Source organism: Mytilus californianus, unplaced genomic scaffold (genome assembly GCF_021869535.1).
Source record: "Mytilus californianus isolate M0D057914Y unplaced genomic scaffold, xbMytCali1.0.p SCAF_5, whole genome shotgun sequence".
NCBI lineage: Eukaryota > Metazoa > Mollusca > Bivalvia > Mytilida > Mytilidae > Mytilus > Mytilus californianus.
Genome location: NW_026262701.1, coordinates 99,545,789 through 99,571,510, shown reverse-complemented (window position 1 = coordinate 99,571,510; position 25,722 = coordinate 99,545,789). Strand labels below are relative to the sequence as shown.

The 25,722-nt window shown below is 31.9% G+C and overlaps 1 protein-coding gene and 1 long non-coding RNA gene across 2 annotated transcripts; one reads left to right on the top strand and one right to left on the bottom strand.

The window, feature by feature from the left end:
• The first annotated feature begins 960 nt into the window (after positions 1-960).
• LOC127700405 (aurora kinase A-like) lies at positions 961-25,722 on the top strand. Its single transcript, XM_052203852.1, has 8 exons — positions 961-1,068; positions 11,471-11,624; positions 16,865-16,976; positions 17,619-17,698; positions 18,125-18,263; positions 20,238-20,386; positions 21,440-21,671; positions 22,996-25,722. The coding sequence occupies exons 2-8, from the start codon at positions 11,494-11,496 to the stop codon at positions 23,137-23,139; spliced, it is 987 nt and encodes a 328-aa protein (XP_052059812.1). The 5' UTR covers positions 961-1,068; positions 11,471-11,493; the 3' UTR covers positions 23,140-25,722.
• Positions 6,578-8,111, bottom strand: LOC127700406 (uncharacterized). The gene is made up of 2 exons (XR_007981570.1): positions 7,738-8,111; positions 6,578-7,107 (listed from the first exon to the last, which is right to left on the bottom strand). It is a non-coding gene; the product is annotated as an uncharacterized LOC127700406 (long non-coding RNA).

Genomic DNA, 25,722 nt, shown 5'->3' with positions numbered 1-25,722 from the left:
TGGATTTTGGTTTTATAGTCCGACTATCCGGGAGGATATCGCGGACTTTCATCTACCTATTGTCACAGATTGGGTTGGTCTGTCGTGCGTTTGGCTTTCATCTTGCATCGACTTGGTTGAAGAGTCTGGTATGGGGTATCTGGCCGTTTCAAGGTGGACATAGTTGTATTGACTTATTCTGGAGATGGCATTATTAATGGCGACGTGTGTGGTGGTGTACGGAGTAACTCGGGATCATCTAAATCAAACCCCTCGTCAATGTCAATCCGAAATAGTTTGCCTCTTTGGTTGGTTGGGTGCAGATAGTACTGGCAATGGCATGCCTTCCTGGGGTCTGCATGGACTGATGACAATGTCCGACTTGATGACGATGACCTCAGGTTCACCTGGGTATTTGGTAGGTGTTATCTCTCTACTACCCTCTAGCAATGTTCTAGCTTCCGTCTGATTGTTCTTGTCTACGCTGGCGGTGGATTGTAGCACATCAGCGGAGGTTACAGCAGTGAAAAAATGAGGTGCCGAGTTTGTCTGGGTGCCGAAATGTCTTGTTACCCTTTTAGTCATTGGCTAACGTATATTTACTAGAACTATACTAAGAGACTTCTCAAATACCCGACAACAGAAGGAGACACACAACCAATGTCTTCCGCAATCTTATTTGAATAGGCACTAATACATCACACCGTCGATAAAATCATATAAAATTGCAATTCAAAGTTTCCGCATACATTACCGTTCCTTCTCCGGACAAACTCTAAAACTACAAATTAATGAATGCAAAAATTATCAGGATTATTTTTTTTTTTATTTTGACTGAAATAATTTATTTTTCATTGATGTTAAAATTAAATGTTCAATTTCAGATTTCTGCTTTCTTAAAGAATATTTACTCTTTTAGCCAATCATAAATGCTCTTGTAAAATTTTTTCCAGGTTTTCAACCAATCATAAAATCGGCTGCAAATTATTTAAAAACATTGTACCGCGAGTTTCTAGCCAAAGCAAAACAAGAATATTCCATGATAAAAAGTATTTCAGTGAAAGACATTGGTATATAAGAGACGTTAATGTACGGAGATTATTATGATTTGGTTAATAGGAATCATTCACGACTTTTCACGCGTGGCGACGCTGCGGTTCCATAAGTGGTTACTTGAACGCTTCAATCACGTAAAACGCTTGCATCTGTATTTACAACGTAAACAATGGCATCCGATGATTACAATACCTGGTCTGTTCCAGAACTAACGTTACGTGGAGCTGTCACAAGAGACAGAAATATAGATCTTATAGAAAGGTAAACGATGTATTTAAAAAATATTGAGATTTCTTCTATTATAAGCGGAAACGCCGCTACAGTACATTGCCAAAAAGCTTTCGTCACCAACAAGGCAACATTTTTGGGCTATATTTTTCATATAAAAAGACGTTTATTGGAGGCATTTATGGATGTATTTTTACAAATAATGTGTTGAAAAACGCTGAAATGTATATAAAGAGTATTTGTTTGTTTTGTCATAGCTCTGTCATCTGTCAATGTCTGTTGTTTTTATTTTCTCCTGATGTGAACACATATACTATTTTTTACAATTTAATTTGGTTGAAATATAAATATATAGCAAGATTGTTTATAATAGACAATAATATTTATGTTTATCTCAGAAGAAAATGAAAATAAACAAATATAATTATTCTGCTGTTGGTACCAAGTTGCATAAAATCAAATCAGAAATGTCCCCTAAATAATCTTTTGAAATGCAATTTTATATGAAATATTTAGTGTGAAATACCAAGTGACAAATACATGTACCCCAAGTTAGAAAAAAGCAAAATAAAAACCCCACTGAACATATAAATAGTCATGAATATATAATTAAACTTTCTAGGATACAATTAAATGATTTTGTATAATAATAATTAAAAATAGGGGTTCTATACAGATATTATCTGTTGGCCATGAAATGTGATACAGACCATGCAGACTGGGCAAGGGAAAATTAAATTTAACTTGTTATATACTGGGACTATTATACTAATAGTCTATTAGTCCCAGTTATATATAAACAATTTATTACTTTTGAAATGGGACAATTACACAAGGAAAGTATTAAATCCTCCCAATACCACTTTTAAACAAGACATGATTCTACATTTTTAAGCTTTAAATCTTTTAATATGTCTCAGCTTCATCAACTTAAAAAAAGAAGACACTGTAAAAGAAATATAAAGGCCCTTCTCTGCAAACTTTTTATATATAACATGATGGGGCCATTTTTGGAAATTTTAAAAGATATGTACATCTATAATGAAGTTTTATTTGCAATTCAAGTTCAAACAAGGAATTATTTAAATATGGAATAATTTCAAATTCTGCAAAATTGATTAGAACATAATTATGAAAACTGACCCAACTAAATATTTTTAAAACTTAGAAATGTGGTCCCTATACATGTAGTTCTACGTCCTTTTTGAATCCTATCTGTTCTTGGCAGATAATCTTATAAGATTCTAAATAGTTTTCTAAACTATTATACTCTAGAAAAAAATGTTCCTAAACTAGTAAAAAGGGTTATACCTCTGTTGTTTGAAGGGCTATTAAAACATCTTCCTTTGAATATGGGTTAAATAAATTTTCTCTCCAATAAGAACTTGCTAGAGAGAAAATTTTATTAATTTTTAAGAAAAAAGTAATGTTTTATAATTTTATATACATATCATGCCCAACATTCAGCATACAAGAATTTTTCAAAATTTCATTAGTTATACCATTAAATCCACATGATATTTTGTTTTTCAAATATTTCATGGCAAGCAGAATTTAATCTATGTAATAGTACTTTAAAAAATCTTTACCTACATGTTTTAAAAAAATTCAAACCATTCCTTAGCTTGTTTAATTAAACTTTGCCTGGAACATGCATTAAATATTTGTCACTGGACATTAAGATTCCAACAATCAATCAATATATTTGAACTTGAATCATTGATTTCTTTCCTTTTTGTCTTGCCTTGACAGAGTCCAAAAGCAAGACATAGCATATATTAGGTATGCTGTTTTCAGCGTCATCAACAATGTATTAGTTAGTAAAGTAATATAAAATAGTGAAATATTGCAGACATTTTCTACTGGTAGATATTTGTAACCATGAAAGACAATATATTCATTATACAGTTTTCATGATTAATCGCACAGGCACTTGTCTCAAAAAAAAAATTCCTATATACCTTAATATAACATGTGTTATAGGAAATTTTTTTCTGAGACAAGTGCCTGAGATTAATCACCCTTCAAGGCTAGGCCAGATATATTTTTTGTAAGTATAGATAATTGTTAATGTGTCAATCCTAGTCAGGAGCCTTTAATTTAGTAGTTATAGTTGGTTAATTTCTGATATATATACATATATATTTGTTTTTTTATTGTCTTATTTTATAATTTAAAATCAAGCCATTAGTTTTCTTGTTTGAATTTTCTTTCATTTTTGAATGTTGTGACCTTTGTAGCTGACTAGTACTATGTGATTTTTTCTTGACTGTATTTTATTTAATATTTTGACTTTTTTTTATCTTTTGTAGAATCAATTAGAAGAGCCAAAATTTATAAGCTTAGATTCAAACCATTCTGGAGGAGCAGATTGTGTGAAGGTATTTATCCTTTTATAGCCTCAATCTATATCACAAAAATGTATTTGTGTTAAAATATACAATTACCATTAAGAGAGTTGATTTTTTGTAAGACCAAGTAAAGGTTACAGGTCCTAATCTCAGTTGGGAAAATGGTACTGTACAGTTTTATTTAAGTACTGGTGAACTCTACCGTTACAGACTCGTATGATAATAATACACCTGAAACTCCACAGATATACGTGTATATCTTCCGAATCCAGCCACACTGATTAGATGTCGCTTTTCAATATAAATTTTAATGAAACCAGACTGGATTAAAATAAAATTTTCTTGTGTAATTTGATGAAATTTAAATTATCTCCACTAGTTTACTCACTAAACAACAGGACTAATCTGTTAAAATTTTCTTTACAGAAGCCAGCAGAAGTCAAGAGAAATAAAAAGAATTGAACAAAAGAAAAATTGAAAAAGAACAGTGAAATGACAAAATTAAATAAAAATTTTGCATTTCTTATTGTTGTTATCTTGTGTATTGTTGACCAAGACAGCAAAGAAAACCATCGAAAAGCTGTTCAGACAGAAAATGACAGATGCTACACATGATCAAACAAAAGATAAAAAAACACTTCTAAGAAAAAATTTGTTCAATGCTGGACCAAATGAAATGCATGAGGATATTTATAATCTGAAATAAAATGCTTTGCTGAGCGCAGCCTGATACGACAGCAGAGGTCGAACCTTATACAGTTGGGGCAAATTTGGACACAATATTCAAGCTTGATACTGTCTGAATTTGGATTGTAATCAAATTTTTGACATAATATAGGTTTCTGACACAAAATAAATGTGGTCAAAGATCTTATAAATCCATTGCGCAATACTGTGCAATTGAAGATTTCTTCTTGAAACTTTTCAAAAATTCGAAATTTTAAAAAATTTTGAAAAAAAAATATGAATCCCTTAAAAAAAATTGTGAAAAAAATCCCCCCCCCCCCAACTTTTTGACCCCCCCCTCCCCCCTTGGAGCAATAACCCCAAAACTCAATCCCAGCCTTTCCTTTGTAGTATGGAACCTTGTAGTACAATTTCAGAGAGATCCATACACTTAAACACAAGTTATTGTCTGGAAACTAGAAAAATGCTTGTTTTTGGCCCCTTTTTGGCCCCTAATTCCTAAACTGTTGGCCCTATAACCCCTAAAATGAATCCCAACCTTCTACTTGTGGTATTAAACATTGTGGTACAATTTTAGAGCAGTCAATATACTTATACACAAGTTATTATCCTGAAACTAGAAAAATGCTTGTTTTGGGCCCCTTTTTGGGCCCCAAATTCCTAAACGGTTCGGACCATCATCCCCAAAATCAATCCCAACCTTCCTTTTGTGGTATTAAACTTTCTTAAAAAATTTCATAAAGATCCATTCACTTAAACTAAAGTTATTGTCCGGAAACCAATGTGTCTTCGGACGACGACGCAGACGACGACGACATCATACCATTATACGATCCCAAAAAAATTTTTGCGGTCGTATAAAAATTAATACCTCTATTTAAGTGAAACAAATTATGCGGTATGGGCTTTGCTCATTGTTGAAGGCTGTACGGTGACCTATAGTTGTAATTATTTCTGTGTCATTTGGTCTTTTGTGGAGAGTTGTCTCATTGGCAATCAAACCACATCTTTTTCATATGTGTTCAGTGCAAAATACAAAAAATGGACTATCAATAAAATTGATATCTAAGACAGGAAATATTGGGGTTTGTCAATGAGACATTTACCCGACAAAAATAGACAAAAAATATATAGATTAAGCCGGCATCAACAGCATGCAGACAAATGTAAAAGGAGATGTGGGGTAAAGATCAGTATGATGGCAGTTGTTTTCTCAAATGTGGATCCAGGATTTTGAATCTAGATAAAGTGACCCCCCCCCCCCCCCCACTCCACACTGATGTAACTGTATTAAAACAAAGTCAATGTAGGACTTTCTTTGAGATATTATTGTGTCTGGGAGACACAATTGATGCCCCTGTATATGCAAAGTGTTATTTTAAAATAACTATAACATTTAACCGCTTATACCCCAAAAATGACAAAGTTCAACTATCTCCCAAAAGGGCAAATATCACTAAAAATGAAAACCATAACCACATGCACATCTTCAATATATGTACAAACAGACAGCAAAGTGAAAACTTCCTAGGATTCTAACTGTAGGAGGAGTTGTGCTGAATAACTATATACCCATAATGGGACGAACGGACAGACAGACAGAAGGACAGACAGGAGTAAAATAATATGCCCACAACTTTCAGTTGCGGGGGCATTAAAAGGGGTCATCAGGCCCCAAACTAGACAAAGTTTTGAGAGTAATAAAAAAATCTGGATTTACCATAAATGTAGCTCCATAAGGGCCATAAAGGGGGGACCCAGGCACCCCACTCCTAAATCTGTCTCTGATATTAAACATTGTTTATATGTTTCTGAATATTTTATAAAAAGACTTGAAAGATTATGTTAGAAAACATTTTTATAATGATATTTCGAATAACATTTAAATGATTTTTTAATGATTTTTTGAGAATATGAAGATTATTAAAACATTTTGTTAAAAAATATTTTTTGAACTTTATCAAAACATTTTATTCTGCAGAAATGAATTTTTATATGTTTTAAAAATGTTTCAGGGATATTTGATGAACAAACACATTCAAATCATTTATAAGACATTTTACAAACATTGTTGTCAAAATTCAGTAACATTTTAATGATGTTTTAAAAGTATCATGAAAATGTTTTGAAAATATTTTTAACGCCATACATTTGTGCATGATTTTGATATTTTTCTACAATTTTTTTTCAACATTTTTCTATTTTTTTTTGTGCTAACTGGGAAAGCAGTCGTGAAACAGCACCACATTAGAACAAATAATAAAATCAATTGCATGTAAATCCATTTCATCTTTTATGCATATTTATTTACAATGTATTTTTATGAAATTAGAAAGAACACAGCAAACACAGATAATTCTGGAACCAAGTTTAATTAGAAGTTTCCACGTGGAATTACATGTTTCAGATTGTTTATTCCCCTGCCACAGCGGAGGAGGGGCATTAAGTTTTACCCTTGTGTAACTTTTAGACAATACAAGGACTCTTTTAATGTGAATTCGGTTGGACGACACTTTTCTATCACAAACTACTTTCTTCTGATCTAGTTGGAATTTCCCTTTCAGAAAAGTTTGTGTGTTAATATAAGGAACTGTCTTGGCTAGTAAATAAATCCTGTTCCATAATTCCACTATTTGCCAATTGTTGTCACCTTTGTCAAATTTTTTTTACATCTGGTTCTGACAGAAGTATTGATCCCCGCACTTGCAGCCACTTGGATTTTAACCATGAACTCATTTCAAACATAAAGATGTATCCCATTCATCACTTCATGGTTGGGTAAAAAGTCTGTTATCCATGATGGCTTCTGAAATATTAAAACAGGAAAACACAAAGCATCATGTTATTTAATAAACTGCAGGTTCAGAAATTTTTCTTATCATTCATAAAGGACAAGCGTTTAATGCAGGGGTGTGTGTGTGATGTTTTTTTCTAACAAAAATACTCTTGATTTCCAACTTTGAAGAATTAAAAAAAATTGTTCTGACAGCTTTTGCCATAAGTTTAATGTAAAGTCCTTAGAAAATTCAGACTTTATTGCGACAAACAAATAGAAAAATTATGCTCATATGTACCATGGTTTTTTTTTAGAATGCAATATAGGGATTATCATATTTCCCAATACATGTAGTTCTCTTCCTTTCATGCATTGTTTTGTCAGGGAAATATATTTCACTTGCTATAATTAAGTGCACAACATAATTATTATTTTTTATTTACAATGCAAACAAAGGTAAAAGGGTGAAAAAATGTGAAGACTAGGAAAAAACTTACAAAGTGTGAGGGTATATTTGAAGAATAAAATACATCCCTGTGTCATCCCCCTATTTTAATAAATAATAACCTGTCAAATTATTGGGCTGTTTAATCGAGAAAAAATAAAACAAAGAGGTTAAATACTGTACTAAATATAAGAAAAATATAAATACATAATAACCTAATCCTGTTGTTATATATAATCTCCTGGCATGACATGGTTATCAGCTGGTTATGGCAAACTTGGTCGAATATTTTCCGCCGGGTTTCCCTAGATATTTTTGATGGGTGGATCAACTCTCTTGATGCCTCCTCTCCATTTTAAAAGAATTTCATGGTCTTTTGGGAATCTGTGGTCCCCCTTCAGAATAATTGCAGCCGGGGACACAACAATTTTGGAGCTTAGTTTGGTGAAATTAGCGAGTGTCGATTGTGGTTACTAATGTAGACATGTGCAACGTAATGCGATTCAAGCGTCAAATTGATTAAAACGTTTCCGACAACCACTTATGGAACACCAGCGACGTCTACAGGAAGAAATATTACGAATGATCCCTATTATATATAGATAGGGGGAAATATACGTGAACAAGTTTTTTTTTATCAGAGATCTATCCACTGCCACTGGCACCGATGAACAACTTACAAAGTTCTACCTACACTAAGATGAAATTTTGCTTCTTAAAACACGACTAATAGTATTTTATAAAATTATTCACGGCCTTTATTGCCGCACCATCCGAACTACTATTACCAACACTGGCAACAGACAGTAGAACAAGATTAAACCATCAATTTCATACATATACAAACCTAGTCCGAGATTACTCTGACGTCCAACGGCTGTTTTGACAGACAAGCTGGGGCCGTGGGACGTCAGAGCTCGTCCCATATCAAAAAGTGGATATTTGCCCGTCCAAAATAGATGCGCTGCTTCATCACTGGTGCCAACGCACGGCCTTGGAATTATATAAATCGGGTATCAATTTGTTCATTTTTCATTTATCTCTTCATTTATGTAAGTTTCACCTACCTGCCACCCTTTATTTTCTCATATTTAGACAGTTTTCACAGTGACCCATCGATTCAGACATTTTTACTTTTATTTTTCAAATGGACGTCAAGTTACGAGAGATTTTGCGACCTTGAGACTCAAATATGCAAATATTTATACTTTTTTCACCTCCTTTATAGGTGATCGATATTTAACATTTAGTAGCCAACCACGATTTATCACCTCCTTTACAGGAGATCGGTATTAAGCATTTAGTGCCAACCACGATAACATTCGGAAGCTCTCGGATATTTACATTGCTTGCACCGTAAATGAGCGAGGTGTTAGATTATATATTCATATTGACCTAGGGTAATATGCATACATCATTTCCCATAGTCCATTGTGCCTTACTTTTTTCTCGTGATCACATGACAATCTTTCAAAATGCCAGAATCGGTGGGTCACTGTGAAAACTGTCTAAATATGAGAAAATAAAGGGTGGCAGGTAGGTGAAACTTACATAAATGAAGAGATAAATGAAAAATGAACAAATTGATACCCGATTTATATAATTCCAAGGCCGTCCGTTGGCACCAGAAGCGACGAAGCAGCGTATCTATTTTGGACAGGCAAATATCCACTTTTTGATATGGGACGAGCTCTGACGTCCCACGGCCCCAGCTTGTCTGGCAAAACAGCCGTTGGACGTCAGAGTAATCTCGGGACTAATACAAACCACAAAAAAAATATATATAATGGTCTTTTTTTCCATAATCAGATAATGATGGAGAGGGTCCATTGTTGAAGATGGAAATAGACCTCAGTGAGTGCCCCAGGCCCTTTAGTTTGTTTTATAAATCATCACTTTCGGTAAATCAGATCTATACAAGGGGTGGATCCAGCCATTTATAAAAGGGGGGTTCCAACTATATGTCCCTATTCAAATGCATTGATCGTCAAAAAAAAGGGGGGGGGTCCACGGGATCCGCCACTGTATACATTTGCTTAAGGATGTTTGCTACTCTGTTTCAAAATAACAAGCTTTTTAAAATACTGTTATAAATTGAAAGTATGTGAATAAAGGAACTTAAAAAGCAGAAAAAATTGAAGGGTCTTTGTGCTTGTTTTTGAGATCTAAGCAATTGAAAATCTGGCATGAAGACAAGTGATTCTCTCTAGACTTTTCATACATTTAACATCAGCACATTTTTTCTTTCAAAAACTATGAAAAAATAAGATTTTTATGAAGATTTTCAAAAATGGCTATTAAACTATATGTAATAAATTATGAAAAGAAAAATTTTGAATGGCACCACATGGATAAAACCAGAGGATTCCTAATATCTGGCAAAAATTCAAAAACACGAGGAGCAAACATCCTTATAATGTTATGCTGCAACATTTATGTCACAAAAGCTAGACCAAGTGATCCTAGATTCTTGTTTGTTTTTTTTTTATTGAAACCTTGTTGGTTTTTTGTACAAATAGAATATATAAACAAACAGCTGATTGTTTACAAAATCAGAGATAATGTTCATCCCATGCATCGTAAAATTATAACTCAAACAATCAGCGGGTTCCCTTTTGAATTCGTAGCTGTACAAATTGATGTTGTCCTTATTAGATTCAATCATGAACCGTATTTGTACTCTGTCCCTTCAAAACTCTTCAAACATAAATACGAAATTCAATAAATGTAGGCCATTTTTTTATTTCGTCCTAAGGGAAATAACTCCAAATGGTCTTACTAAAAGATATATTGCAGAACCGATATTAAATTACGGCAGGACGTTATAAAATATGACAGAAAAAGGGCAGGGCGTCAAGAAAATACAGCAGGGCGCCATACCACGCCAAAATCTCCTGTAGGAAACACTAAAGTCTATATCTAGTGTGTATCAGTTTGTTCCTTCAACTAATTTTTTTATGAAACCTTAATAATTAAACGAAAGAAATCTATCATCAGTGGATTTTCTCCAACAGCAGAGTTTAACTTCTTTACAGCATTAAAAGCGAGACCATGTTAATCCAGGTTTCCGTTTGTCCTCAAATGGAGCTATTTTTTTGTCATTTTCTAGATCATCCTCATCAAAACTTAAAAATTCTTTGTCAGAATCATCATTTAAAAATATTTCTCTAACAAAATCATGATTGTTAGGGTCTTCTTGCTATAAAAAGGCATACCCGTACGCTACTTCTTCAACCACTTCAATTGTTTCAAACTCAAATGTGAACAAACTAAGGGGGTCAACTTTGGCATCGAAATAATTTTAGAATGGAATGCAGGAAGCAACCAATGTAAACATCTTTCCACAGGGAAATACTTCTTCTGACCTATTATTGACTTAAATTAAAAATATCTGTGATTTGATTGGCTAGAATCCGAAACCTTTACCTTATATAGAAAGTCAATATAATGACGACTGGCACTGAATGAACCTACCAGAAGTTATCAATATATCGATGACCTGCAGTCGAGTAAAGTTATATAGGCAATCACTATATCAACGTCCGGAAGTAATAGGGTTAAAGTTTTTCTGTCATCAATAACTTTGTCAAGCCTTCATGAAATTTGGACAGAAGCTTGTTAATTACCAAAAACCGTATACAGATTGATATTTTGAAAATATTTATTTTCATTTTTCTGTATTAAACTGATAAATGGACTTAGTTTTTTTTACAGTTAACATAAATATAGTCTGGGATTAAAGTTTGTTGCACATCAATTACTTTGTCAAAGCTTCATAGAATTTTTTGAAACTTTGGCAGAAGCTTTTTTATGAATAAGAGATAATGTAACTGATGTTGATGAGGATTACATTTTACTGACAGATTAGAAAATTCAGCCGATCTGGTTATGGGTAGTGAAGTAAGATCTATAAAAAAAACCTAATAATTATTGTTAATTCTTTTTCAGATTAATGATTTAAAGGTTTTATTATGGATGCTCAAGCCAAAAGAGTGCTAAAAGAAGTAAATACTAATGCTACAGATCAAAGATGTGCTACACAAATGATTAAGACTCCCAGCCAAATGTCTGATTTAGAACCTCAGGGTCTGTCAAGAGAAAGGTATATATTTACTAAATTTGTTTATTTTCTTAAGCACCAAACTTGACACTCAATGTTTGAAATGTCCTGGAACTTGGAAGAATACTGTAGCAAAAGCAGATAACAGTTTCTGTGAGATATTAATAGTCACCAAAGCACTTTCGCAGACATCCATGATCGACACACCATACATGTAAATTGGGTTATTTTGTTTTATTTAGTGCATAGTAATAAAATAATCTATGCAAGATTTAGGATTAGTAAGAGCTAATTTCCAAATGCTTGTAGGGTAAGGCTTTAGTTGGCATGCTTGCTTTGTTTCAATAAACGTTTGCATAAGCATTGTGATTAAGATTGACATCTGCAAACAAAATAGATTGGCGGTGTTAAACCTGTATACATTTGTACATTATACTTAAATTAGATTGGACGTTATCCGGGAGGAACACCTAATTGTAAATGCAAACATTACATGACAAATATTATTCACACACATGGGTCTGTCCATTAAGCCATGATATAAAATGGGACATCATAGTTATATTTTAGAAAGTGACACAGGTTGAAAAAAAATATGATTCAGAAAGATGATATACCAAAGCATCCACAGAAAAACAACAGAAGATAGGTTGACCATCATAAAATTGATTCTGGACGCCTTCTTTTACCAATAAACATTTTTAACATATGTGACATGTCAAATATTCATTTCAATAAATATTAGTTATGAAATCTTCTTCACTTTGAATGCAGTGTCAACATGCATACAATGCTAAGAAACAAAAGTAGGTGTCATTAAATTATATTTAAATTGAAACAATTAACCAAATGAATATGGTGCAATGATTTTTTTTTACTTCTATGTTATAGCATAGCCATACAATGTATGTGACCGATATTTTGGCAATTGATTTATTATTTGTTGAAAAATCCTCCCAAAAGTATTGCCATAAAGTGACAATTTATATTTTACAAATGTAATGGAAATTATATTTGTAACACAGGTTTAATGAAATTATGAAGGAAAAAGGAAGAAAAGCTATATTTTTTCCAACATATGTGACTTGGCATTTTGACATCTTATATAACATATGTGACTTTTTACAAAATTTATATCTATCTTTTGATTTTCTTGATTTAATTTAATCGTAAATGCTAATTAATTAAGTTTGGATATTTATCCTACGATTTATAGTTTCAAATCAATATTAAATGCATATTTATTTTAATCTAGTATGTATTATCACAGTGAGACAATATTTATGATGTTCCACTTCCATTCTGCAGTATTATAAGAGGCCCCATTATGAAATTTGATGAATTATACAAAAACAGGACAAATCAATGCAAATGAAACACAATGTACATGATGTAAGAATGTGGTAATTGGAGGAGCATTTTCCTGCTATGAACTAATGTACTTTCATTATTGTCAACAGTGTAAGTAAGAACCTTGACAAACCTAATCTTGTAGTGAACGTTTGATCAGTATAAGAGAGGCGGAAGATACCAAGGTGAGAGTCAAACTCATAAGTCGAAAACGAACTGACAATGCCATAGCAAAAAAACGAAAAACGTTCAAAAGACAAAACGACAGTCTACATAACACAACATAGAAAACTAAAGACTGAGCAACACGAATCAAGCAAAAACCAGGGGTGATCTCTCGTGCTTCAAAAAGGTAAGCAGATACTGCTCCACGTGGCATCCGTTGTGTTGCTCATGTAAGTACAAACCCGGTAATAAGTCTAATTCAGTAGGTCACATGTACGAAAAAAGGGGTCAGGATTGTGGTTACGACAATTGGAACATTACCGTTGTCATCTGTGAAACAGATATTCCACAACGGTCAACCAAATCATGAGGGTGTCCTTAAAATATTTGAAGGAATGACTTCAACTTTACCTTTTGGAACTCTTGCTTTAATAGCTTCCTTGTAAGCAGCAACCCTCTATCAAAATCATGATAGGAAATGCAAGCTCTGGAATATCGTATCAACTGGGAGATATTGCCTTCATACATGTATGCAGGTGCTGCTGGAATGTTGCTACATAGAAATGGAAAGTTCACAATTTGGAAGTTGAAATCATCGTTTTTGTCGTAAAGTTTTGTTCTCAACTGACCTTCAATGTCAATTTCTAAATGTGCCTGTCCTGGTTGTCGTTTGTTGCTGTTTATCATAATTTTTTTTGTTTATAGCTTTGTTCATAAATCAGTCCGTTGTTTTTTTCATTTAAATATTTTAAACTTATCATTTTGGGGCCCTTTGCAGCTTGCTATGCGGTGTGGGCTTTTGCTCCCTGTTGAACCGTAAGGTGAACTATAATTGCTAACTTCAACATCATTTGGTCTCTGGTGGAGAGTTGTCATATTGGCAATCATACCACATCTTATTTTTATATGGCAACAAACAATTTTATTTTATCAATAACATGTGTGATTATTGACACCATCACATATGTGCATTGCTTCTAGATACATTAATAAAGTTGAAAATAAAGTCAAGATTCTATAAAGTTTTTTATTTTATTTTATGAACCAATGGAATAAATATTTCTAGTTGTAAGTACCATCGGCATATGTCAGATAAGCTTCATATATAGATATAAGAAGATGTGGTATGAGTGCCAATGAGACATACATGATTGTTGACAGCACCAGACCGTGTCAACAGTAGTGTATGTTCACATAAAAATAGTTCCATCATCACATGTGTTACCATTTTGTGATAAAAATTTATTTACATGTTTTTTGGTACTGATCGAAATTCCAAGTTATAGACGAGTAATCAACACCGAGTTAAGAATATTCTAGAAAGAATTTTCTACATATATCCCTAAATTGGCAGTAACATACACAATCTTAAAACAATTGTGATGTTTGACTTTCAATTTTATGGTCAAGAATCACAAACGAAAAACTGTCAAACAGTCAAATCACAATTGTACACATCCCCTAATGAGGTCCTCGTGGACTTACAGGACTTATCATACTTTATTATTTGGCAAAAGACGTATATTATTTGTTTACAAGAACTACATATTTTTACCAGTCAAGGGTGTAACTTGAATAAGTTATTAGAGAAAAATAACATACATGTGTTATTACGGATAATTTCTCTTAATCTGTAGTAACATATGTTTGTTATCAGTTAAATGTACCATAAACATTTTTATTTTCAGTGGGCACTTGGGAATTCTTGAAACTTGCGCAGTAACTTAATACATAACCTTGAAAACTAATTTTCCAATTCAATTAATACATTTTTGATCAACCATGGTAAATCAATGAGACAAGGCTTTTAAGTGATAACTTAGCTGTAATAACAAGGCTTAGTTATTACAGGCATTTAACTTATTACATGAGACACTTGGGATTGACTAGGAAGCTTGCGCAGAACCTCATTACATGCTCTTATCATTAGTTATTACAATAAATTAAAATACATTATGATATATGTAGGAGAAAAGGCTTTGAAGAGATGTAGAGAAGCTGTAATAACACCCTTTAGTTATTACAGGCATATTTTTTCTGTAATAACATGGGTGTGTTATGCATGATTGGCAAACTATGGGCTGTTATATCTTTCTAAAGTTTAATATATTTAAAGACAATTATAATATCAATAGAACTAGTACACAATTTAACAAAATAAAGGATGTATAATGCCCCTTTGAAACATGTGACATACATATGTTATCACAGATTTTTGATTTTTTAGCCCTCAATAACAAATGTATGTTATTTTTCTCTAATAACCTATTTAAGTTAGACCCTTGACTGTTTACAGGATATATAAACAGGTATAAGAAAATTCATTCTCGATTTTGTGTACGTTCCTGATAAATTGTTCATACATTATAATGCTGTGAAGTGTTGACGGAATAAGTACAATCGTCAAACCTCGGCAGATTCCGCTACCCTACGTTCTCATAATCGTCTAGAATGAGGCAACGATGATAACTTCTGGTATAAGTAGTTGTCCAAAATAATGACTTGTAAACAGTCGATAAAAATGAAAGAAATGTGCACGTTCGTTGTCCTGATGTTGATGAACATTCAAAAGAAGTGTTTTTCTTTCTTTCTTTTTTCCTCCTGCAAGAAATAACAGCGGCAATATAATCTAAATACAAATAGGTCAACTATAAACGACTTTGTAGCTTCCCTATGATTGGTTAATATAATTATCAACACAACATGCACAAATGGGTGTTCCTAACCTCCAGGATAATGTCCAACCAAATTTAAGTATAATGTATACAGGTTTAACTCAGCCTATCTATATTGTTTGTACAGTATTCCAGCTTAAATCTCAAGGCAAAAGGGTGCTAGTTGACTCAAATGGCACTTTAGCGCAATCATTCAGATTTATAGGGCACTTGTACACAGTGAAATGAATGCCAAAAATAACAATTCTGATAAATCCCTTCCTATAGAAATGTACCTATAAAATTAGGCAATATAAAGCATTTCAACAAATTAAACATTAGTGGGCTGTTAGCCAATCCTCTGAAAACAAATTTCAATATTTTTAAGATAAACTTGAGGCCTTTTTTAAGCATATTTTTTTATCTTATTTCATATTTTAAGCATAATTCTTGATATTATTTCTATGTTTTATCACATTATTATAAAATGAAGCGTGACACATAATAATGATGGTGGAAAAAAAAACAAACATCAGAATTTTCAATGTTTTGGTAATAATATAACAGTCTGTAAGCTCTAAACATTATGAACAATTATAATGATTGAACAATGAAAATTATTCAAAATATAATGCAGATTTGGCACCTACAATGTTTGCCTTGTTTATAAATTACTTTATCAGTTGATAATGTGGTGTCAAACTTGACCCTCTTGCTGCCTCTAATTTTATATGGTTGCATTTCGTGTGCCAGAAAATACGACAGCTGAACATTTGTGAAGTCACATGCCCAACCCATTGAAGAAAAATATCACACGGTTTAATGTTAAGTTTTAAATTGAAAGACTGAAAAATACAGCAATGATTAGAAGCTTCCATAATTAATCATTTATCAGGCTTCATGTGAACATGCTTTACGTTGTGCCAGGTATTCCTTTTTAAGATTCATTTCTCTTCAACCTCCTAACTACAAACTTAAAGCAGGGGTTTCATTAGTGAGCAAAAGCTCACAGTTCTACTTGATTGTAAGCGAAGTATTCATGTAGGCATTCATTTTACGACAAGAGAGAAAACAATAAGAAATTTTGTATCATACAATGTTTGTATTTTGCAGGAAAAAATGGTCACTGGATGATTTTGATATTGGTAAACCTCTTGGCAAAGGAAAGTTTGGAAATGTTTATTTGGCAAGAGAAAAATCTACAAAGTATATTGTTGCTTTAAAAGTAGGTATTAAATGATAAGTATTATACATGTATGTATCTTGCTGTAATTAGAAAATAAACACATGTCAACATTCTTCAAATCAATATAAAGTGTAATATTTATAGATTATTACATGGTATTTTCTATATGGGACCAAGGCATTTAGGCCCAATGTCTCTTATATGGGATGAGGTATGATAGTAGAGTTGATATGTTATCATGTAATGGTTTATTTAATATTTGTTTGCTTTTCATTTGTTTTTGTACAATTGTTGTTCTCCAACGTTTTGTTTCTAGTACATGTATGATGTAACAACATTTAATATAGGACATCAATTTAAAATTAAATATGAGCTTATTTTGTTTGAAAGCTTGACAGTTCAAACAGTTTTATAAAAAGCAAGGTTTATTTCATATCAAGTAAATCTTGCAGATTGGACATGACTCTCCGCATGCTGCAGACAGGAAGAGGGGCCATATAGATTTTGCACTGAAATTGCATGGGATGTCCATATTGGCCTTAGGTAAAGGTGGATTATTTGCCCCAGGCAGAAATATGACAAGGGCAAATCTGTGGTTATTACATATGCATAACCCAATGTTTTTGTAACAACTATGTGATTTATGGAAGTTATAACTTTCTTTCACTTTTCTTTTCTTAGGTACTGTTTAAATCCCAGCTTCAAAAAGCAGGTGTAGAACATCAGTTAAGAAGAGAAATAGAAATACAAGCTCATTTGAGGTATGTTAAAAAAAGTGTTGGCTCTCAAAATATGGGTCATTGAGTTACAGTAAACACACGTTTTATTTTCGACATAACCATGATTTCTCTGAGAAATAAATGTGATCATTTTTTAAGATGGATAATAGTGATTTCATTCTACTGAAAATTCAGAAATATTAACGATGAAAATTGTCAGTTGCATAACAAAAGCATATTTTGAAAATAATTTTGCTGTTGGATGAGGTACATGAATGGGTTTTCATAGGTGTCATCTTAATTATCTCTGCAATTTGAAAGTTTGAAATTTATGAAGATGAAGATGGATGTGTGCATGTGCTGTTTAGAAATTTGGAAATTTTTCCACATTCAAAATTTCAGAATAGTTATTGTAGTTGTTTCAACAAAGATATTAACTGATATTTCTTTCTGTAACTTATCTTGTAGACATCCCAATATACTGCGATTGTTTGGTTATTTTCATGATAAAACACGTGTATATTTGATCTTGGAATATGCACCAAGAGGTGAATTGTACAAAGAGTTGAAAAGACAAAACAGATTTTCAGAAAGTACCTGTGCTACAGTAAGTCAAATGTTCCAACACATTCTACTCTATATGAGGGTTATGTTAGATAAAGATATATTGTAATTTATCCTTTCCTTACACCAGATTTAAATTGAAAAGCTATGCCATTGTTGTTTATGTATAATGTTTAATATTTTTTGTATGCAGATACTCTCTGATTTGTGTATTTATATCTTCATATAAAAAATACAAAGCAACACTATTAATCAACAGTGTTTAGGTTTGTAGTGAAATTTTGATCCAGTGGATAAAGGAGCACGCCTTTTATAAAAATAAGGAGATGTTGTATGATTGCCAATGAGACAACTATCCATCAGAGTCCAATTGACATAGATGTTTGGAACTATAGACCTTCAACAATGGGCAAAAATCATACTGCATAGTCCGCTATAAAATGCCCATGTATGAAAAAATGTGAAACAATTCAAACGAGGAACCTACAGCCTGATTTATGCTAAAAGATTAAACAAAACAACAGATATGACATACAGCAACAACGACAACCACTGAATTACAGGCTCCTAACTTGGGACAGGCACATAAAGAATGCTGTGGGGTTAAACATATTTGTGAGCACTCAACCCATCCCTTCACCTGGAACATTGGTGTAACTGCACAACAAAGAAAAATATATAAAAATGTCAACTCACAAATACACAAAAGACACAAAGTACCAATCAAAGATTACTAACAGTTACTGAAAGCTAGTTCAAAGCCAATTACAACTATTAAATAAATCTTGTTATATACATCTGTATACATCCAACAGATTTAGTGTAAAGATGTAATAAGAAGTCTTTAGAAAAGCATGACATTGTGCTATACCAAAATATAGAAAACCATGACCTTGTGCTATACCAAAATATAGAAAACCATGACCTTGTGCTCTACCAAAATAAAATATCAGCAGGATGTAGGAGCACAAGTTTTCATAAATGTATAGCAATACAAAGGTTTTAATTTATTAAAAACCCCAATGATAACACTGATAAAACAATATTCAGAGATTTTACTGCATTGTTAAATTAATAACCTTTAAGAATAAGTTTATTCAAAGGAACAATTAGTTTACATGGATCTTCTCTTGTTCTGATGGACTTGTTTTGACCTAATATTCCAAGTTCATCTAATGAAAGATTTTTGACATTTTCTAAACACTTAATTGTCTACTTCAGTCAAATCAATTAGTTTATGTAAAAGATTTGAACTGATTTGGTCATTAAAGACGCTCAATTTCAAGCTTAAATATGAAAAATCAATCAAATATGCCATAAAACGTCACTTTTCAGATGGTTTTTGTCTAAAATGTAACTGCCCACATTTGTGTTCAGTCTCAACTTTTATATATGTTATGTATTATCATCAAATACAATGTATATTCAAATATTTAGACTGAACACAAATGCGACCACTTCCATATTAGATTAAAAAAAAAAACGTCTTAAAATTAGCACAAATGCTAAAATTGTGAAGATTTCAGTAATATTGCATTAAAATTATGATGCTATAACCTGATGCATGTGCATTGTATTGTCAAAAACAGCCCACATTTATGGAACAGAAGTATTCTACTTTCGAATAAATAGCTAAAAGTTTACATTTCAACTAATTTGTTAAAAGGCTATATTTTGGGGCCAAAAAAGGGTCTTACAGGGCCTAGTCCTTTATGGGCTCAATATGCAACATCACCCTAATTTAGGATGTGATATCCCGTTTGTAATATGACTTCTAAAGTGTATTTGACAGAAGCCAAGAAAATAAACAGATCGCTTCCCTACTTAGGAACTTGGTTTTAATAATTTTTTAAAAGTTTATTTGGAATCTTTGTAATAAATGTTTGACTATCATGACTATTATAAAAAAAAACCGAGATGGATTTAAAATTTCTTTTTGAAAGAAATTTGACATAGATATTGTTAGTGGGTGTTCCACACCTTTTTAGTCAGCCTTAAAATTGTTTTTCCATTGTAGTATATGACTCAGCTGTCAAATGCCTTGAAGTATTGTCACAATAAGAAAGTAATACACAGAGACATAAAACCAGAGAATTTATTGGTTGGATTAACTGGAGATGTGAAAATAGCAGATTTTGGATGGTCTGTACATGCACCATCATCAAGGTATGTATCCAGCACATATAAATACTTGAAATAATAAAAAACCAATAAATACATATTCAGTTTTATTTAGTCAGTAATTGTTAAATTATTACATGCACACATTCATATACAAGAGTAAATTTATTTAAATAAATAATGATGACTTATTTCAAAAAGCTGTTCCATTTAAGATTGAAGAGTGACAGTTTACCAATGAACCACCAAGCGAAGTATACAAGGCTACCAATTTTCTGTTTCAACATTAATTTTTGATGGTGGACATGTCTATCAGTGATTTCGCTGTGTTTATGAAAATAAGATGTGTTATGATTGCCAATGAGACATCTTTTCACCAGAGACCAAATGACATAGAAGTAAACAATTCTAGGTCACATTACAGCCTTCAACAATGAACAAAACCCATACCACATATTTGGCTATAAAAGGCCCAGAAATAACAAAAATAAAACAATTCAAACTAATGGCCTAATTTATGTACAAAACAATGAATGAAAAACAAATATGATATACAGCAACAAACGACAACCACTGAATTACAGGGCTCCTGACTTGGGACAGGCACATACAGAATGTAGGGGGGTTTAACTAGTTTGTTGGCACCAAACCCTCCCCCTAACCTGGGATAGTGGTGTAACAGTACAACATAAGAACAAACTTGAAAAAACAGTTCAGATCGATACATAGCAGAAAGACATCTAACAAAAACACAGACTGGACGTGGCAGGGTATTTATACATCCCTACAACAACAAAAACACAGATCTGAGAGTACTTGCAGTTACTGACAGCTAGTTCAAAGTCAATGACAACTAATAAAAAAAATCATGCATAACATTGAAATAGTTAAAAATTAGTGATTTTAGAAATCTAAGATTTGGAGGTCAATACCAAATCAACTTGAGATCCCACTGAATGTTTCAGCTGATTTGTGAAGATATAAAATCATTTCACAGGTTATTCTTAAAGCAAGGACTGGTGGGTATTGTGGCTCAAGTGTAGTAAGGGATCTTGTATTTAAAAAAAATGCCACTTATTTTTTTCATTTTACTAATAGGAGAACAACACTATGTGGAACATTAGATTACTTACCACCTGAAATGATTGAAGGAAGACATCATGATGAAAAAGTTGATTTGTGGAGTTTAGGAATTCTGTGTTATGAATTTTTGGTGGGAAACCCACCATTTGAAGCAGAGACAAATACTGAGACTTACAGACGCATTACTAAAGTGGATTTACATTTCCCCTCATACTGTACAGATGGTGCTAAAGATTTAGTCAGAAAGGTAATAATTTTTGTATTTAGTTATGCAGACCATGTATTTTTTGTTTTGATTTTTATATAATAGAAAAACAAAGTATACGGGGTATCCATCCATGAAACAAAATCAATACATGCATAGCAAAAAACACACAAAAAGCAAAGGAACAGCACTTTTATTGCTGTTCTTCATCTCAAAAGTCGCAGTGAGGCTTTCAACATGGAGCAAAAAAAAACCCACCTCACTGCAAGTTTTAAGAAGCCCCATAGCAACGGTTTGAATGGAATTATTTGCAAAATGTTTCGGATAGACTTTGTAAGATGTTATACCACCAAATCGGGCCCGGTCAAAAAAGAACATACTGGAAAGTCGTACCTTTTTAAAACAAAATAGGTGTTAATATCAAACTACATATATGTAGAATGTACATTTGTATTTTAATAATTAAGGTATCAAATGAAAGGTGAAGGACTGGTGATCCTTGTAGAACACATATTGTCTGATAATATTGAATAATACAAAAATGTATGAATGAATTTTAAAACTTAGGAATATATTGCCTGTTTCTTAGATATGAAGTACTGATGTGTAAATAATGATATATTGATCCCAACCACCATAAATGTTTGAAAGTGAAAATTTGAACATGGATAGGAATGGAGGCCAAGAATATTTATCTACACATGACAGGATTTTTTTTTATCATGTAAAAGATATTGAAAGAATAAATAAAAGCTGCTTTCAAGGGTCTAGAAACAATCATATATGCCAGTCATCATGGTCATGACTGATCTAAAATATAAATGTCTGAACTTTCAATTACTAATTCAATCAAAATGAACTTTGAAAATTTCCGAGATTAGACAATTTAAACTCCCTTTTGTCAGGAATTACCATTTTTTGGTTGTCTGTTACTAAATCTTGATTGAAATGCTTTTCCAGTTTGTAAACTGCCACTCAGCATTGTATAATAATTCACAGGACCCCCAAGTTTATGTTTTATGTCATTTGGGATATTAGGTTAATGATCAGCATAAATCACATTTCTCTGTGTTGACAGCAGAAAGGAAAATAAATCATGTTCAGTCGATTAAATAATTTTTCATTATTTAGATTTCAAAATGATAACTTTTTATTCAATTACGCCGAAAAAATTCTTTTAGAGTTGAATGGATTTATTTTCAATTTAGAATAAGGTTGTAACTTTTAGATTATCTTTATTCTTAAGATCAAAAGTAGCATGATTAATTCCTGAGGAATTTGCAAATTAAGTCATTAAAATCGAATGAAAATAAAATCATTAGTACAATGTGTCAGTCAGTCATTATGAAAGTTTCATATTTTTCAGCTTTTACAACATGACCCATTCAAAAGACTGTCTCTGGATGGAATATTAGAACATCCCTGGATTGCTGCCAATGCCAAAAAACATCCATCTACATCAGGGAGTTCATCAACACCTCCACCTCCAAGCAAACCCAACAAATCTTGATGATGTAAACTCATGTAGTGATCTAACAGTCTTTCCACATACTTACTTACTAAATGAATAATGATCAAAATCTGTTATAAACACAATATGTTTTTTACTGTTTTTCATATTGTAATTGTGTAATGTAATTACAGATTGTTTTCTTATGTAACTATGAAAGGAACAGTAATAGCACAAGTTCTGATTCCAGTACTTTGTAATATGTACAGAACTGCAATGTGTAATAGTCATTGCTCTTTGAAAGGGGAATGTGTAATACATTTTACTTTGCATTTATGAACATTGGTATACATGCATGTACAGGGTTGCTCATATCTATTTGCATTTGTTTTAGAAAATGTATTTTCTTTTTGAAAAAGTATTAACAGTCCACACAAACACATATATAGATAAACAAGCTTAAACAGATACTTACTATAAACTTAAAGCAATAAGCACCTTTATAATAGTCTGAAAATTCCATTTTGATAAAAGTAACTTATAACATTGTTCAGAAGAAGGTGATTTAAAATCACATAAATTGGTGATTTCTTGATTTGACAAAAAAGAATAGTTTTTTTTTTAAATCTCATGTGTGAAACTGAATGGAAATTTATATCAGAATGTATTTATAGAATTATGTTGAATTTAGCATTGACTGTGTAAAAGTAGCCAAGGTTGTAGATATAGTGAACTTGCAACCTACCAAAATGCAAATTTGTTCACCTTTCAAAAAAAAAATGGCAAAGATTTTAATGAATTATATACCGTTATGTTCTCTGACAGTCCTTAAATATCACAATATCTTAATTTGGTATTAATAAAAGTGCTTGATTGCAGGGTTATTTTGGTAATAACCATGTTTAATATTATAAAAAGAAATGTTATGATCTAACATGTGATGTCAGACAACTTTTCTACATATGTAATAAGAAAGGAAAACAAATGCTCAAACAGATACTTCTTTGTACACCTATTAACTGACATGCATTTTTTGAAATGTTTAAATGATGAATGTTTGAGAATGTATGTTTATTTTATTCCAACATTGCAATGACTATTCAATATATATATAAATATAAAATGGACAAATGTTGAGAGTATGTTTGGAATGTGTGTGCTACTCTTAATTTATATACTTGTATGATCTTCATTTCCTTTTCAGTAGATTCAAATGTTTAATGAGAATTTATAATGTATGAATATATACTTGGTGGTTATAGTTTAAGGAATTGATTTTAGGAAACAGTTTTTAAAAAGCATGAATATTAAGTGTCAAAGCATACATATATTTTTAAATGCATAAACAAAGTTATTAAGTGCTGTAGAGATGGTATGATATTTGATAACAATATGATAATATGACATATACAGATGGATTGATTTGTGACTGTTTAGTGTCAGCAAACATGACAGGGAGTGAGTATACAAATGTAAATATTGTTTACAGTGTTTTATGTATAGATATAAGGGTTTTCTTAACATTTATATCATAAAATATCAGCCATGTGTCACAATGTTAACCTTTTTGGCAAGTTGGCATTGTGTCCAGTGACAGATATTTAACAATATCTAGATGCAGAAAACCTGAAAACTGTTTATCCTACTATTTCTGTTCAATTTTTAGTCTCTGATAAGACATTTTTTATGCTAGTATGTCCTACCAGAAGTAAGCTTGATAAATTCATATTGTATTGACGCTCAAAAGTTCTCTAATAATGTGACGTCACTGATAAGTTCTGCTCTTACATCACAATGTCCTAATACTAGAGTTGTGGAGCTACTGAGCAGGGTACAATCTACTGTGAAATCTTTCTAAGCTGTAACCCTTTGTGACTAAAGAGTTTGTTCAGATTTGACAATCATTAGGTTTATATTGGTCAAATTATCAAAGAATATTCATTACATATACTGATACAAAAAAGAGGTTTACACATGATTCTGGTTTAACTTAAACATTAGAAGACTGATAAAAATTATAATCATGATTATATGTAAGGCTATTCAAAAGAGGGTGGGAGAGATATGTTGACTAGTGTGTGAAATCTACTCCCTGAAAATTGTAATTTAAATTAAAAGAATAAAGGTAACAGTATTGAGTGGAATTATTCATATAAATATATCTCTGATGGTACCATTTTATATAGTAATCAGTAGTCTTGCATTTATGTAACTTTTAAACAAATCTGTACATAATAATTGATTATGCACACAGTGATGTGTATTAAAGTCTGATCTCTATCATCATCATAATAAAAGTAGACCATCAGACAGCAACATAATAGTTTAATAGTAACATCATCTTTATTATTAACCGAAAAGCAGTCTGTATTTGAGTCACATTAGTTAACTGTACTTGGTCCTTTTTTACTGCCGTGCAGTGTATAAATACTGATTTTAGTCCAGTTGTATATGTAAACTCCATACAGCTGTCATAAATTTGTATGCTTTGACCTATTAAACAAGCGATTTTAATACTTGTAGAATATTTTCAGGGTGATAGAGAAAAAGGGAAATATCTTGTCAAATATTGTTACTTGTGTTTTATAAGCAGTAAATACAGAATGTATGGAAGTTCCTTGTAATAAAATTGTGATAGCATTA

Coding starts and splice junctions, on each gene's coding strand:
- LOC127700405 (XM_052203852.1), top strand. CDS start 11,494: ATGGATGCTCAAGCCAAAAGAGTGCTAAAAGAAGTAAATACTAATGCT. Junction 17,699..18,124: donor GAAATACAAGCTCATTTGAG/GTATGTTAAAAA, acceptor CTTATCTTGTAG/ACATCCCAATATACTGCGAT. Junction 20,387..21,439: donor GTACATGCACCATCATCAAG/GTATGTATCCAG, acceptor TTTTACTAATAG/GAGAACAACACTATGTGGAA.